The 16,292-nt window shown below is 42.4% G+C and overlaps 1 protein-coding gene across 2 annotated transcripts in view; it reads left to right on the top strand.

Moving 5' to 3' along the window:
• tdrd3 (tudor domain containing 3) overlaps nt 1–16,292 on the top strand; it is a 113,355-nt gene that overhangs the window by 81,262 nt on the left and 15,801 nt on the right. For both annotated transcript variants that reach the window (XM_085998660.1, XM_085998661.1), the window contains exons 11-12: nt 7,073–7,953; nt 10,526–10,651. In XM_085998660.1, coding sequence (XP_085854786.1) covers nt 7,073–7,953; nt 10,526–10,651 — 1,007 coding nt within the window. The remainder of the gene's footprint in view (nt 1–7,072; nt 7,954–10,525; nt 10,652–16,292) is intronic.

Below are 16,292 nucleotides of genomic sequence, written 5' to 3' on the forward strand. Positions count from 1 at the left end.
GAAAGAGGGATGAGGCCCTGCAGGCAGATTTTAGGGAGCTAGGAAAGAGATTAAAAAAGGTAGTAATCTCTGGATTACTCCCGGTGCCACACGCAAGTGAGTGTAGAAATAGGAGGATAGAGCAAATGAATGCGTGGCTGGAGAGATGGTGCAGGAGGGGGGGGCTTCAGATTCCTCGGGCATTGGGACCGGTTCTGGGGGAGGTGGGACCTGTACAGGCCGGACGGGTTGCACCTCAACAGGGCCAGAACCAATATCCTCGCGGGAAGGTTTGCTAGTGCTGTTGGGGAGGGTTTAAACTAATTTGGCAGGGGGGTGGGCACCAGGATGTAACATTAGAAAGGGGAAATAAAGTGCTCAAAGGATTGGAAGAGGCAGAGAGCACTAAAGTAAGAAATAGTAAGGTATTATGTGGGGTCATAGAAACATAGAAACATAGAGATAGGAACAGGAGTAGGCCATTCGGCCCTTCGAGCCTGCTCCGCCATTCAATGAGATCATGGCTGATCTTCGTCTGAGATCATAGCTGATCTTACAAGTTCAGTAGCCCGTCCCCGCCTTTTCTCCGTAACCCTTAATCCCCTTAGCCTTCAGAAATATATCCAATTCTCTCTTGAAAATATTTATTGAATTAGCCTTCGCAGCCCTCTGTGGCAGGGAATTCCACAGGCTCACCACTCTTTGAGTGAAGAAATTCTTCCTCATCTCTGTTTTAAATGATTTGCCCGCTATTTTTAGACTGTGGCCCCTGGTTCTGTGCTCCCCGGCCATTGGAAACATTCTCTCTGAATTCAGCCTGTCCAGGCCTGCCATAATTTTATATGTTTCGATGAGATCCCCTCTCAATCTTCTAAACTCCAGTGAGTACAAGCCCAAACTATTTAATCTCTCTTCGTAGGTCATTCCCGCCATTCCAGGTATCAGCCTGGTGAATCGCCGTTGCACTCTTTCCATGGCAAGAACATCCTTCCGCAGATGGGGCGACCAAAACTGTACACAATACTCCAGATGCGGTCTCACCAGCACCTTGTACAGCTGTAGTAAGGTATCCCTATTCCTATACTCGAACCCCCTTGATATGAAGGCCAACATACCATTTGCCTTCTTGATCGCCTGTTGCACCTGCATGCTCTCCTTCAGTGACTGGTGCACAAGAACACCCAGGTCCCTCTGCACTTCCCCATCTCCCAATCTATTGCCATTTAGATAATAATCTACCCTCCTGTTTTTACCCCCAAAGTGGATAACCTCGCATTTATCCACATTATAGTGCATCTGCCACGTATCCGCCCATTCCCCCAACCTGTCCAAATCGCACTGTAGCCTCCTGACATCATCAGAGCCCACCCCTCCTCCTAGTTTAGTGTCGTCAGCGAATTTGGAAATATTGCATCCAATTCCCTGATCCAGATCATTTATATATATTGTGAACAGCTGGGGTCCCAGGACAGATCCTTGCGGCACCCCGCTGGTCACTGCCTGCCACTCCGAAAACGAGCCGTTTATTCCAACTCTCTGTTTTCTATCCGCCAGCCAGTTCTCTATCCACGTTAATACTTTGCCCCCAATCCCATGAGCCTTAATTTTGCATGATAATCTTTTGTGTGGAACCTTATCGAAGGCTTTCTGGAAGTCAAGGTACACCACATCCACTGGCTCTCCCCCATCTATTTTACCAGTTACTTCCTCAAAAAATTCCAGCAGATTAGTCAAACACGATTTACCCTTTGTAAATCCATGTTGACTCTGTCCGATCCTTTCCCCATTTGTCAAGTGCTCCGCTATTTTATCCTTAATAATGGACTCTAGCATTTTGCCCACAACCGATGTAAGGCTTACTGGTCTATAATTCCCTGCTTTCTCTCTACCCCCCTTTTTAAATATTGGGGTAACATTAGCTACCCTCCAATCCACGGGTACTGTTCCCGAGTCAATGGAGTTCCGGAAGATGATCCTTAGAGCATCTGCTATCTCCAGGGCCACCTCCTTAAGTACCCTAGGATGTAGTTTATCAGGCCCCGGGGATTTGTCGGCCTTCAGTCCCCTCAACTTACCCAACACCATATCCCTAGAGATACTAATTTCTGTCAGCTCCTCCCTCTCATTAGTCCCTATGTTTGCCGATATTCCTGGGAGGTTATTTGTGTCCTCCTTTGTGAATACAGAACCAAAGTATGAGTTTAATTGGTCTGCCATTTCCTTATTCTCCATTATATATTCTCCCGAATCGGACTGCAAGGGACCGACTTGGGATTTTACCAGTCTTTTCCTCCTGATATACCGATAAAAGCTTTTGCAGTCTGTCTTTATGTTTGCTGCAAGTTTACTTTCGTATTCTATTTTCCCCTTCCTGATTAATCCCTTTGTCCTCTTTTGCTGTATCCTGTACTGCCCCCAATCTTCCGGTCTGGTGCTTTTTTTTGCCAGTTGATATGCCCTTTTTTTTGATTTTATGCTGTCCCTAATTTCCCTCGTTATCCACGGTTGAGTCACCCTTTTAGGTTTATTTTTATGCCAAACCGGTATAAACATGTTCTGGAATTCTTCCATTCTATCTTTGAATGCTTGCCATTGTCTATCCACTGTCAATCCCCCCAGAAACACCACCCAATCAATCTTACCCAATTCCCGTCTCATACCCTCGTAATTCCCTTTATTTAAGTTCTGGACCTTAGCCTCTGATTCAATTTCCTCACTCTCCATCTCGACTGAGAGCTCGATCATATTATGATCGCTCTGACCCAAGGGGCCTCGTACAAGAAGATTGCTGATAAGTCCCTTCTCATTGCACAATACCCAGTCTAAAATGGCCTGATCTCGAGTCGGCTCCTCGACATATTGGTCCAGATAACCGTCCCGAAAACATTCCAGGAATTCCTCCTCCTCAGAATTTTTACTAATTTGGGTAGTCCAATCAATATGTAAATTAAAGTCACCCATGATGACAGCTGTGCTCTTATCGCACGCTTCTCTAATTTCCCTTTTTATGCCTTCCCTCACCTCCATATTACTATTTGGAGGCCTATATATCACACCCACTAACGTTTTCCTCCCCTTGCTATTTCTCATTTCTACCCATACAGATTCCGTTTCATCCGAGTTAATATCCTTCCTTTCCATTGCATTAATCCCCTCCTTTACCAGCAATGCTACCCCACCTCCCCTACCTTTTTGCCGATCCTTCCTAAATATTGTATATCCCTGGATGTTAAGTTCCCAGCCTTGCCCACCCTGCAGCCACGTTTCTGTAATCCCAATCAAATCATACTTGTTTACCTCTATTTCCACAACTAATTCATCCACCTTGTTCCTAATGCTTCTAGCATTAAGATACAAAGCCTTCAGGCTTGCTTTTTTCACACTCTCATTATGAATTAGTTTGGCCCTTTGTGTTTCTCTCCTTTGCTTATTGCTTCTCACCTTTCCAACTAAGCGAGAATACAGGATGGTCTGCAGAGGGTTTACAGTATATGTATGTGAATGCATGAAGCGTAGTAAACAAGATAAGTAAAAGGCACAAATAGCCACATGGGAATATGATGTTGTGGCAATAACTGAGACCTGGCTCAAAAAAGGGCAGATTGGGTATTAAATAGTCCTGGTTATAAGGTGTTCAGGAAAGGTAGGGAAGGAAAGATAGGAGGGGGTATGGCAGTATTGGTTAAGGAGAATGTTAGCGCTAGAGAGGGAGGATGTCCTGGAGGGGTCAAGGACAGAATCTATATGGCTAGAGTTAAGAAATAATAAAGGTGCCATTACACTACGAGGTGTATCGAGTACAAAAGTGTGGAAATTATGATGAATCTGTATAAAACACTGGTTTGGCCCTAACTGGAGTACTGTGTCCAATTCTGGGCACCATACTTTAGGAAGGATGTGAAGACCTTGGAGAAGGTGAATAGATAGAGGGAAACTTCCCATTGGCAGAAGGGTCAAGAACCAGAGGACACCGATTTAAGGTGATTGGCAAAAGAACCAAAGGCGACCTAAGAAAAAACTTTTTTTATGCAGCAAGGGGTTAAGATTTGGAAGGCACTGCCTGAAAGGGTGGTGGAGGCAGATTCAATCACTGCTTTCAAAAGGGAGTTGGATAAGTATCTGAAAGAGAGAAATTTGCGGGGCTACAGGGAAATGGTGGTGGATTGGGACTAGCTGAAGTGCTCTTGCAGAGAACCGGCATGGGCTCGACGGGCCGAATGGCCGCCTTCCATGCTGTAACCATTCTGTGATTCTATGAAACAAATTCTGGCTGCAGCAGAAGCAGGGGAGGTTCTCTACACAATCATTGTTTTTAAAAATGAGATGCTTGGGACAAGCTAGCTATCTCAATGGAAATATTATGGCTCACTTTTTGGTTTCCTGTTTCATCTGTGCAGACAGTGCTTATGATTTGCACCGAAATAAATTGAAGACCAGTAAGTCCTTTACTACACGAGGGCTCTGCCAAGCCAGATGGTTTCTCAGTTACATTAAATATCCCAATTACACTGTGCTCAGGTAATTTCTTATTTAAACCCTTCCAGTTAACAGAAATTAATTAATTTAAAAGGGTTCCGAATAGTATGCTTTTCATCACTGAGGATGCAAAGGGCAGACATTGCATGTTGCCAAACTTCAGCTCCAACTGCTGTACCCAACACAAGTATAATGCTCATTACGTACAACAATTTGCATTTATATAGCCCCTTTAATGTGGAAAAACGTCCCCGAATGCTTCACAGACGCAATCAGACAAAAATGGCTGGTGAGCCAAAGAGGACCTTTTAGGAGGTGTGATCAAAAGTTTGGTCAAGGAGGTGGGTTTTGCGGAGGGTCTTGGAGACGAGAGCGTTGGATGCATTAGGGAGGGAGTTCCAGGCCAAGGTGCCTGGGCCAATGGAAGGCACAGCCACCAAATTGTAGGGGTGAAAGGAGGTGTGGGATATGTAAGAGGCTGGAGTCAGAGCAAATTAGACTCTTGAATGACTCAGGCTGGAGGATGTTTCAGAGATAGGGAGGGGTGAGGCTATGAAGGACTTTAAACATGAGGATTAATTTGAGTTGGAGGTGTTGGTGGAAACCGCTTCAGCAAGGATGAGAGTAATGGGTCGGTGGGACATGGTGGAGGCTAAGATACAGGCAGCAAAGTTTGAGTTGAGTTAAAGTTTGTGGCGGATAGGAGGCCGGCCCGGAGAGCATTGGTATTGTCTCATCTGGAGGTGGTGATGGTATGGATGAGGGTTTCAGCAACAGCTGAGCTTAGGCAGGGACAGAGGTGGGCGATGTTAGAGGTTGGAAGTAGGAAGTCTTTCAGATGGAGAGGACATGGAGTCGAATAGGCTGCCAATGGTTTGGATCAGTTGGGTTCAACGTGAGACGATGGCTGAGGAGGGGGCGGAAATCGGTGACCAGGGTGCGGAGGTTGTGGCAGGGGCTGAAGATGGTGGGTTAAAGAAGATATAACCCCTGTTGCACTGTTACCACCCGCGTGCGGCTTGAGATGTCAAGTTAGTATTGCAGCCAGCCATTTGCTGTAGTTGTACACCACTTGTCCTCTGTGCCATATGGAAAAGGAGGTCCTCTATTGTCAGATTGCAATCCTCGATGGGAGGACAAGTCAGTACGTGCCCGAAATGCTTGTCTTTAACTATATCACAATCTGTAACAGACCTGTAGCCACCTGTACTGCACACTATTGTTAAGTAATTTAAATGCCCAGACAATCGATCGTTCTACTGCTGGATGTACCTTTTTAGTTCAAGTGAATATTGTTGACATTTTGCTTTACTGAAATTCTAGTAATACACTGTATATAGGATAGTATCAAACCCCAAGATGTTTGAATGTTGAAAATTGACACAGTACATGAAAAAGTATAAATATATTGCTATTCTAATGTTTGTACAAACCTCAAAAGCCTCACACTTAAAGTTTCATTAAGGTGAATTTGTGTGAATTTTTTATAAACTATACAAAAAAGTTTAATGTTTAATATTGAATATGCACTGTTAAAGTGGCATTATTTTGTACAGAACCATCTGTTACCGTTACGTGAAAGTGATCCTGTCGAGCTGAGGGCTAGAAATTTATTGTTTGGACACGTTTAATTTTTGCCGTAGTGGTGCTCAATTTTTTTTCTTGTGCCTAACACTGCCACTAATCCCATTTTGTCCAACTGCCTGATAAAGTGGGAGATGCACTCAAACCTAGATATAGCCAATAGTTATACCTCCTTTTTGCTTTGTAAACGGAGACGAGGGAGTATCTGAAGGTATCCTTCACAATTAGTCAAAAACGGTGATAAAAGAAAATAGACCACTAACTCTCAATTAATCTAAGCTGGCCCATTGTAAAACCCTTTTTGTAATGATAGATCAGCCAATTAAAGTAGGTTTTATCGGTATCGAGGAAATTGCCCGGGTACGAGCCTGAGGTCATTCACCACCTTTAGCACAAAACATTGTCGAACGCCAGGTAAACATGCTAACCCTTTGACCCCCTCCTCCCCCCTTCCTGTTCTCCAACAAATTGGACAGAGCATCATGGTTAGTTCTTCAAGGGCCTTTTATCCTAATATACAGAAAGTAGACTGCAAACCTGGGCACATTATAGTCCAGTGATAAATATTAATTATTTCTATTGCAGCCCAATGATCAGTATTAAATATTTTTCTCACCTAGTGGGCTGGGTCTTCTGTCACTTGTTGAGTCCACCTAAATAGGGTGAGTCATCTTCCTTTGAAGTGCATACTCGCCAGTGACATGGATTCCCTCCAACAGAAATCAAGTCAGTGGAAAATTTCCATTTAAGTTCAGTTTGCGGAAGACTTTTTAAAATGGCCACAAAGCTGACACACCAGATTCTTACTGAAGTAATAAAATATGAAGTCTCTTATGATGTGAAACTGAAGTGTTAAACATATAAGGTGATTATTTTTATTGTGCATTTTGGGGAGGGGAGGGAGCGAGAGTTTTGAACAGAAGTTTTCAGAGGTATATTCTATACATTGATGGTTTATACAGTGCCAAAATGAGTGTAAGTAAAAAAAAAAGTATACTTGAGTCATACTTCATTGTTTGTATTTGTTTCTTAGAGTCAAAAATGCAATTTCCACATCACTCAAGCACTGATAAAGGTATTGCTATGAAGGGCTTTCAGCAGAAGAATGCACCCTGGAATAATGATCGGTCACAAAAACACGACAGACCACCTCGCTTCCAAAAGGAGAATCTAATGGCCAGACAAGCATCAGAGAACAATGGTCCACAGAGGGGTAGAGGTCCTGAGAGGCAGAACGCCACAGGATCCAGCCAGTGGATGGAGGAAGGGAGAAGAGGTGGCAGGCATTATGCTGGGAATGAAAGGCTAAGAGACCATGGACAACAAATAGTTCACTTGGGTAATGAGCCAACTAGAAAGAGTAAAGGACAGAGCCCAACAAATAAATTAGCAGATGGTCCAAGTTCAATGGAATTTAAAGGCAGCCAGAGTCAAAAAGAAAAACCGGATAACAGCAGTCAACAGAGAGGAAAATTTGAAAACCAGAGACATAATTATAGTGCTTTCAATGAACGAAAAAGTATGGAACTATCTCAAATAATAGGTAGCGGAATCTCTGGAAATGTGAAAAATGGAAGGGACTTCAGTCTACACATTGACAACACATGTGATGCACGAATTGTTGATGCTTATAACATATCTAATGGACAAGTAGAAGACCCCTTTCTGAGAAAAAGAACAGGACCTATAAAATCAACAGAACCTAGCCAGTCAAAGCTTACTGAATATTCTCAGAGCAATAATGGAATTTATGATTCAGGGTCAAAGAAAAGAACTGGACCAATTAAACCAGAAAGAACATGGGAAAAGCCTTATGAGACTGATGACCTTTCTTCAGCAGTGTCAAATAAATCTCAACTTAGTGATTGGAGACCAGGAGACCAGTGCTTAGCCCTCTATTGGGAAGATAACAAGGTAAGATTGGTTGTATTGGAGTTTGATATAGTCGATTGCAGTTTGAAAAAAAAACATTTTGTGTTCACCTAGGTGAAGGGTGCTGGGAAATGGAAATCCGTTTGCATTTTGGATGCCGAGTGTCAGCATTAAGCATTCGCAAGTCAGATGTAGCATAATTAAATGTAAGGCAAAAGTTTCTCACTATTTAAGAATGGTGTGAGAGGGAAACCAGAGAATTATGGACCAGTTGTTGTTGGACCTTCCGCTGCCCACCACAGCCCATGAAAGGCTGCTAATTGGTGCCAAATTATGGGCAATTTCTGCTTTGGACCCATACCTATTAACAACTGGATTGAGACTGTCCAAATTTTCAATCACCCCTCTCTTTTGGCAGTAGAGCCATAAAGGTCAATTTACTGAAGTCTTTCATCCCACTTCTGGGTACTATTCAAAAGCAGGTGCCAGGGTGAAAGGCCAGTGCACTGTCAAGTGCCTTCAACACACATTTGAAGCTATTGTAGGAAAGCAATGGTTTATAGCTATCTTAAGTTCCCCTCAAATTTATCTGTGCTGTTGTTGATGGCTTATCCTCTGACTCTTTCTGTCCACCTAAAGGTTCTACAGGCTTCTGTACTTTCTCATTTTGTTCTTTCTCGAGATGAATAACCCCCCTCGCCCACCCCCTCATTCAGACCGTTCCACTCTTGCTGCTGATGCCATGCTATGCTTGTTAACATTCAGATTGTACATCTTCGGTGCACATAACCATCATTTGTTTTGCAGAATCACTATAATTTGATCTTTTCCATACCTTCAAAAGGACAGTGAAAACTTTTTGTCGAATACTGCCACCTTATTGGGGGAGGCTGTTCTTAAACTCTTTCACTCTCCTGGACAGGATGCAAGGAAAAGCTTTGTCTGATAGGCAGCCCCCCTCTTCTAGCTTCAACCACCCCGCCCCCTTCTCAATCACAACTGATTTCATCTATTTTAGCAATACAATTATACTATCCCATGCACACCTTCATTCCTGCATCCTCATGTTGAAAGTGTCATTGTGTAATAGATTTTTAGTCCTTTTGAAGCTGACTCCATATTGGTAAGTTATGATTTTTATTTAAGCATAAGTGAGACTTAATACATGCAGTATTTGAGCAGCACTTTAGAAGGAACAATTGAGAATTAGATTATTCTGTGGATCCTTGGGTAGAAGGCGTGACCCATTCCTCGTACCTCCTACTCACATATGCTTGTACACCTGTCTGGTGTCCTCCTTGGCCCTTTTACACTGAGAATGACCCAAACCCCCTTGGATATACCCCAAAAACCAGAACTACAGAAAAATCCATCCAATCATAGGCATGGCAAGGTCTGTGTCCTTGGGCCTCCCTTATCTGCTTTTTAGCCTTAATACAAGCTTTTTCTGTTTTTTTCTGTTTCTGATGAAGCACCCTATGGACCTTGGAAGACAGAGTTTTAACTGTAAATAAAACATAGGTTCAGCATTACTTTTCCCTAATTCTAACTGAGGAGAAATAAAACTAAAGCAATAAAACTATAGACTACCAAACTTAATATTAAACTGCAATCCAGCAAAGCTTAATACTGAAAAATAGTAAATTTGATTGATTTATATTTCGACAAATTACAAAAGATTTCGGCACATTTCCACTCCCAAAGAAGAGAGAACGCACTGCAGACAGCTTCAAGTCTCAAACTACTTTTTCCTCTCCTAATTTGTTTTTGCAATAACAAGGAGACTTGTGATCATGTCATCCTGCACCTGCCAAAAGTCAGACAGTGCAAAAGCAGTATATTTTGCAGAACAGCAGTTCTAGCAAAAAGCTTTGGGTCATTTAACTCTTGCAATGCCTAATCCCTCTAAATAACCTTGTAAGCCTGTATTCTTACAGTTGTACTGTCTCTTTACTCCAGCTCTCTTTCCTGCAAACTCAAACTGTAAAGCTCCTTGCCTCCTTTAATCTTCACCATCCTGTTGTGTTAACATGCAGTTACAGTAAGCTCTGTTTCCAAGATGGCCACATGTAGCATCCTTTCACCTTCCATAAACATTGTTTGGATTTATCCTCCCAACGAGATTGGTCCTTAAGGTTAGAACATAAATGGACCAGCTCTATTTTTATTCAGAATACTACTGCATTATACTTATGCTTGTGAAAAATAAATTTTAATGTTGAATGAGGAAGACCACATAGGATGAAGAAAACATTTTTCTAATCCCCCATAGTGCTACATTGTATGTTTGATTTTTTTTTAATTTGCAGTTGGCTTTTGTTGTATGTATTTAATACATATTACAAATTTGTTGTTATCTCTGACCTGATGATTCCAATGGTATTGGATTCGGGTTACAATTCTCCGTATATCTATGGATGGAAAAAAGTAATCCTTATTAGTATAATGGCCTGATGATGCAGTATGTAGAGCACTAAAATGTTCTGTCATTGACTGGTATGTCGTTCCAGAAATTTCATTCATGGTTCACTGCTCTACTATAGTTTGATTGTCTGTACAGCTTAGATTTTTCAGTTTTGTTGAATTCAGTTTGGCTCTCTTCCCTTTGTTACAGTTTTATCGAGCAGTCATCAAGGCGCTTCACCCTTCAGGAGTGACAGCAGTTGTTGTGTTCAGAGGCTATGGAAACTATGAGGAAGTACTTCTAAGTAATATTAAACCACTTCAGGAGGAATTCTGGGTGGGTACTCATTTGAATCTATTGTGTTTCTGTATTTATCTTAATGTGTATAGTATTGGAAATGCTTGGTCACTCTTTGAAATTTGTTTTCCGATGGTGTCAGTCATTGCCAATGACTCAAAGAATTAGACTTAATTTTTATACTTAATCCCTCGGACTTGTAGTTGCTTTTATGCTTTCAAGCTAGAGGCAACAATTCAAATAAACGGTCGTTACTTTTTGGGTAACCTAGGAAGATGAGAGTATGGATGTCAGCAAATGGACAACTATTCCATATGATTGACATCCACTAATCTCTGCCAATGTAATGCCATATGCCTATTGTAATGCAAGATTTTATATAATATAGGTACAAACCCACTGTCGGCAGCAAATACCTTTTGTGATGCCTGTACTTATACCCGTTGTTCACCCAAACCACTCGCTGGTCTGTTTCTAACCTGCATAAAATCTTCATACTGTATACAGGAAACTTTCGATTTACCGGCACCTAAATAACCGGAAATCTCGGTTAACCGGCAAAATTCAGGAGTAGATTTTACTTCATATTTTTTTGCCTTCTTCCATCTGTGCTGTGCAAGGGTGTGGCTGCAGCTGTTACTAAGCTACAGAGACACTTGAAACTTGAGGCCATTGTTCTACAGTTGTTGCTAAGCAACAGGGTTTGTTGCTTTATACGGAGCTGTCTGCTCTCCCTATCTTTCACTACAGCGTTCGGTTATCCGGAATTTTAGATGAACCGGCACCACGTCGGTCCCGTCTGCCGGATTAAAAAAAAGTTTCCTGTAGCTGCTCCTTTTCATTTCATTGTAACTGTGATGTCCATTCCCCACTGGCCTTGCACTTGAAGCAACAAAAAACAATATGGTTTCAGGTACTATCAACATCCTCAATGTCCATGAAGGAAATAGAGCACTGAATAGCCCTTCAGGTCAAAATGTAGACGAGAAGCAATGAGATAGATCTGACAGACAGGAAAGCCTGGAGTGATGTTTTGGAGGTTGCTGGTGAGGTGGACACATGCTGGAATGAGAATTTGTGTGGAGAGAGAGAGTAAGAAAAAGAGAGGAGAGACTTTAACGTAGACAAACGGATTGAAAAAGGAAACGCATAAGCTGGGGCAGCTAAGAGAACATGGAAAGAGGCACACAAAGTGGAGAACGTGAGAGTTGTTTCCTGATTTATCATTTTGAAGTTTAGTGGTAATTTTAAGTTTGTCTCCAGTTTCACAGTAAATAGAAAATATTTTCTTGTGGGCCAAAATTTTGATTAGCCTAATTTCCAGACCTCTACATTTTGTTAATTAGAGCCTTACTGTATGTCCTTTTCCTTTTTATAAAAAAAAAATAAAAATTTTTACGTGGTCTGAATATGCAATATTAATTTGATTTAAGTGCCAGCCATGACTAAGTGGTTGCACTCTTGCTTCTGAGTTAGAAAGTTGTGGGTTCCAGCCCCACACCAGAGACTTGAGCACAGAATCTAAGTTTACACTTCAGTGCAGTACTGAGGGAGCGCTGCACTGACACACATGTTAATATCTTCTGGGTGAGACATTAAACAAAAGTACTTAATTGGCTGTGATGCGCTTTAGGTTGTGAATATATAAATGCAATTTCTTTTTTTCCTCGTTTGACAAACTTTGTCAGCATGAAAATGTTAAAACTTTGGATCCTAATTTTAGCCCTAGTGACGTGTATTTCATCTTGTTCAGTGCAGGCAGAACCAATTTTGTCTGGCAACCAAAAGCATGGTTTTAAAAACATTTTTAAAAGACCCATATTTTGTACAAAAGCCAAATTCTTCTTTCTGTTCTATTTCTGATTTTTTGTTATTGCTTCTTTTGACTACAATCATCTGATTTGACGATCCAAGAGAACCAGTATGTGATCTACTCCCAACTCTGGAAGATGCAGGAGAGCAGTCACGCCCTTGAGATTTCTTGTCCCTTAAATTTTTTGGTGACTTTTTGTTCTTCTCAAAGTGAATGTTAATGGTGGTAAACAATGCCAAGATCACGCACTCCAAGTCAAGTATAGCAGTTAAATGCAGCGTAAAGCTGCCTTCATACTGTCACAATTATATGCAAAAACTGCAACCTTAAAGCTTCCTTGACATTTCCAATTCTTGGCCTATATGGGAAAGGTGATTCGAACTAAATTAGTGGCAGTTTTGTACTGCGGCTCAAGCACACTGGATGCTGGTTTAATATTACCCAAAGTCATTTTGTGTAGGATCTGTGCACTCAATAAAAGAAAGTGTCTTTCCTTCATATGAATTCAAACCCAGGTCCTAGAGGTAAAAGGTCAGGGTGATAATTCACAGCAAAACAATCCCCCTTTTCCCCCCCACTCCCATCTTTGAGTTATTCGTAGAATTTCTCTTTCTGGTGGGATATGCCTGGACTCCACTTAGTGCCTCCCTGACATGATCAAAATTAGAAATACTTATTGTGAAGAATCCCAAGTATGCAGTTACCTTAACCACCATGCGGCGTTGCCCTCTTGGTTTTTCAGTATCATTCAGAAATGTTACAAACAATTATGCTAAGATTGAGCTTAAATATAAAATTCAAGTTTAGATCAGATTTAAGAATGATTTTTTAACTAAAAAATTTCCTTCCAGTTTTCTCTCCTGCTATCCTGAAAATGCTGACTATCCCTGGGGAATGATCCCTTAAATGCAGCTTGCCCTCTGCTACCTTGTCCATCCAGCATTTTGTTTGAACCAATGAACATCAGGAGGCTGTTTAGCCATGGGGAGCATTGCATCCTGTTCTGATCTTGGCCTCATCCAACAAGCCACAGTTTACATCAGTGGTCATTCCGTAGCAATTGAGACTGATGCCCTTGAATAATTTCCCCTCCGTGCCCTGGGGGACTGAGGTCAGTTGTAGCACTCGGATTGTTACTTCTGCTGGGAGTAAATAACTCTGAATACACCTTGAAAGGGAAGCCTCTGGCCTGTACGGTTCAGTTAGTGCTGTACCATCTGGGCTTTCATGGAACCCCAAGTGTAGATTTATTTTTCAAAAACTCCAATGCTTTCATTTTTTTTTTTAAATGGCCTGGGATCTATAAGACTCTGTTTAAAGAAAATTAAAGTAACATATACTTGTGGGAAGTTAAAATGTGAAGTAATTGAATAAGGATCAGTTTCTACATATATAAATAGGAAGACACACCCCCCAAGAGCAGGTGGGCTGGGGCGGGGTTAAGGTTTTTGATTTTTCGGGAGGGAGAGCAAACCGGCTGCAATGTGCTCACTTGTGGGTTTGAAGGAGGCACATTTGGATGCCGGTGAGAAACCAACTCGCTGAAGTCGGGGATTTAATAATAGCAGGTGGGCGGGTACTTTTGGTACAATTAACGTCATTAGGAGATGTTAATGAGGTGTTTGTAAATTATGTTTAACTTGGCTCCAAATTTAACTTGTGCAGCACAGGTTTCCTGGGGCTCGGGAAATGGAGGCGAGTTTGAGCAGCAGTTCAGGTGGGTATTTAAACTCATCATTGCCCCATCTAAATAAAAGCTCACATTGCAGCTCGTGTCACAATTCCCTCTGGCAAATGTTTGGCAGAGAGTGCTTGTGTGGATACAGCTTTTTTTCAACCTTTGAGGATTTCAAATTGACAAGATCAGAATGGGAGGTGCCTTGGATGGGTTTGACAGCGCATCAGAAGAGGAAGAGACCATCACCATCCACGACAACGACTACATGCTGTGGTGGGATCAGCACGTGCACAGAAGAGGGACTGAGGTCGCAGGAGGCATGATCCACATCACAGGGTTTACAGAGAGGCTCAGTTTCCTTGACCTCTCTGAAGAGCAGTGCTTCTGCAGGCTGAGGCTGTCCTGTCAGGTGGTGGCAGACATCTGCAGCCTCCTACAGAAAGATCTGCTCCCTGCTGGACTATTACCAGTGGCTATGAAAGTGACCACCGTCTCAACTTTTTCGCCTCCGGATCCTTCCAGGGCGCTAATAGAGATGTATCCAGGATATCCCAGCTGGCTGCACTTAAATTTATGAGGCAGGTTACTGATAGATTGTTTGCCAGAGCTAACAATTATGTAAGAAGTCACACAACACCAGGTTATAGTCCAACAGCTTTATTTGAAATCACAAGCTTTCGGAGCGCTGCTCCTTCTTCAGGTGAAGTGGAGAAATGCATAAAGACACAGCTTATATAGTCAGAGAATCACACCATACACACCTTTGACTGCTGTGATTATCTCTCTGCCGAGGTGTGATAAATGGCAGTTGGAAAGGTTACCTGTAAACATCTGACATGATTCTCTGACTATATAAGCTGTGTCTTTATGCATTTCTCCACTTCACCTGAAGAAGGAGCAGCGCTCCGAAAGCTTGTGATTTCAAATAAAGCTGTTGGACTATAACCTGGTGTTGTGTGACTTCTTACATTTGTCCACCCCAGTCCAACTCCGGCATCTCCACACCATGGCAACAATTATGTAGATTACCCCTGTGACGACAATAGCCAGAATGATCCGGCACTCTGATTCATCTCTCTGGCTGGACTCTCACAGGTACAGGGTGCTATTGACTGCACACACATGGCAATCCGAGCACCACCACAGTGACCAGGAGTTTTTATAAACTGCAAGGGATATTCATCCATCAATGCGCAGCTGGTGTGCAACGACAAGAGGTTCATAATGCAGCAATCCAAAATTCCAGACCTTTGTTCCAGGAAGCCAACTTAAGGGCTGGCTTGTAGGAGATGAGGGATACCCCCTTCAAACTTGGCTCATGACACCTGTGAGGAACTCCACCAATGAGGCGCAGGAGCGCTACAGTGAGAGCCGTATGACCACCAGGTGTGTGATCGAGCAAGTCATTGAAATGTTGAAAATGCGCTTTAGGTGCTGAGATAGATCTGGAGGTCCCCTTCAGCACTCACCAGCGAGGGTCTCCAGTATGATAGTGGTGCGCTGCATCCTGCACAGCAGAGAGGATTGCTGGTGGAAGGAGATGAAGGGGCTCATCACTTGTCTATGGAGGAGGAGGTAAGGAAGAAAAAGAATGATTTACGTTTATATAGCGCCTTTCACGACCTCCGGATTTCCCAAGGTGCTTTACAGCAATGAAGTACTTTTGAAGTGTAGTCACTGTTGTAATGTAGGAAACGTGGCAGCCAATTTGCTGTTTGTGGCAGCTTGCTGTGAGCAATGTGAAAATGACCAGATAATCTGTTTTAGTTATGTTGATTGAGCGATAAATATTGGCCAGGACACCGGGGATAACATTCCTGCTCCTCTTAGAAATAGTGCCATGGGATCATTTACATCCACCTGAGATAGCAGGCGGTGTCTCGATTTCAAGCCTGAAAGACGGCACCTGTGACGTGTAGTACTGAGGGGCTGCTGCACTGGGGTGTCAGCCTAGGGAGGATGAAGATGGGGTACCTATCGCCAGACCAGCTGCTTACATTACTGCCAGGTAGGGTTGCAAAGGGGTGGAAAGTTTCCGGTAAATTTCTGGAAATTTTCCACGGGAAGTTTAGCTTGGGAATTTTGCCCAAAAAAGCACATGCTAGCATAATTTTTTTGTATTTTTTTTCGACAGGTCCTCTCTTAAAATTACTAACAGAGATGGAATCTTAATTATTAAGGAATTTTTT

Source organism: Somniosus microcephalus, chromosome 10 (genome assembly GCF_052327205.1).
Source record: "Somniosus microcephalus isolate GS21.2 chromosome 10, FLI_Smic_1.0, whole genome shotgun sequence".
Taxonomy (NCBI): Eukaryota; Metazoa; Chordata; class Chondrichthyes; order Squaliformes; family Somniosidae; genus Somniosus; species Somniosus microcephalus.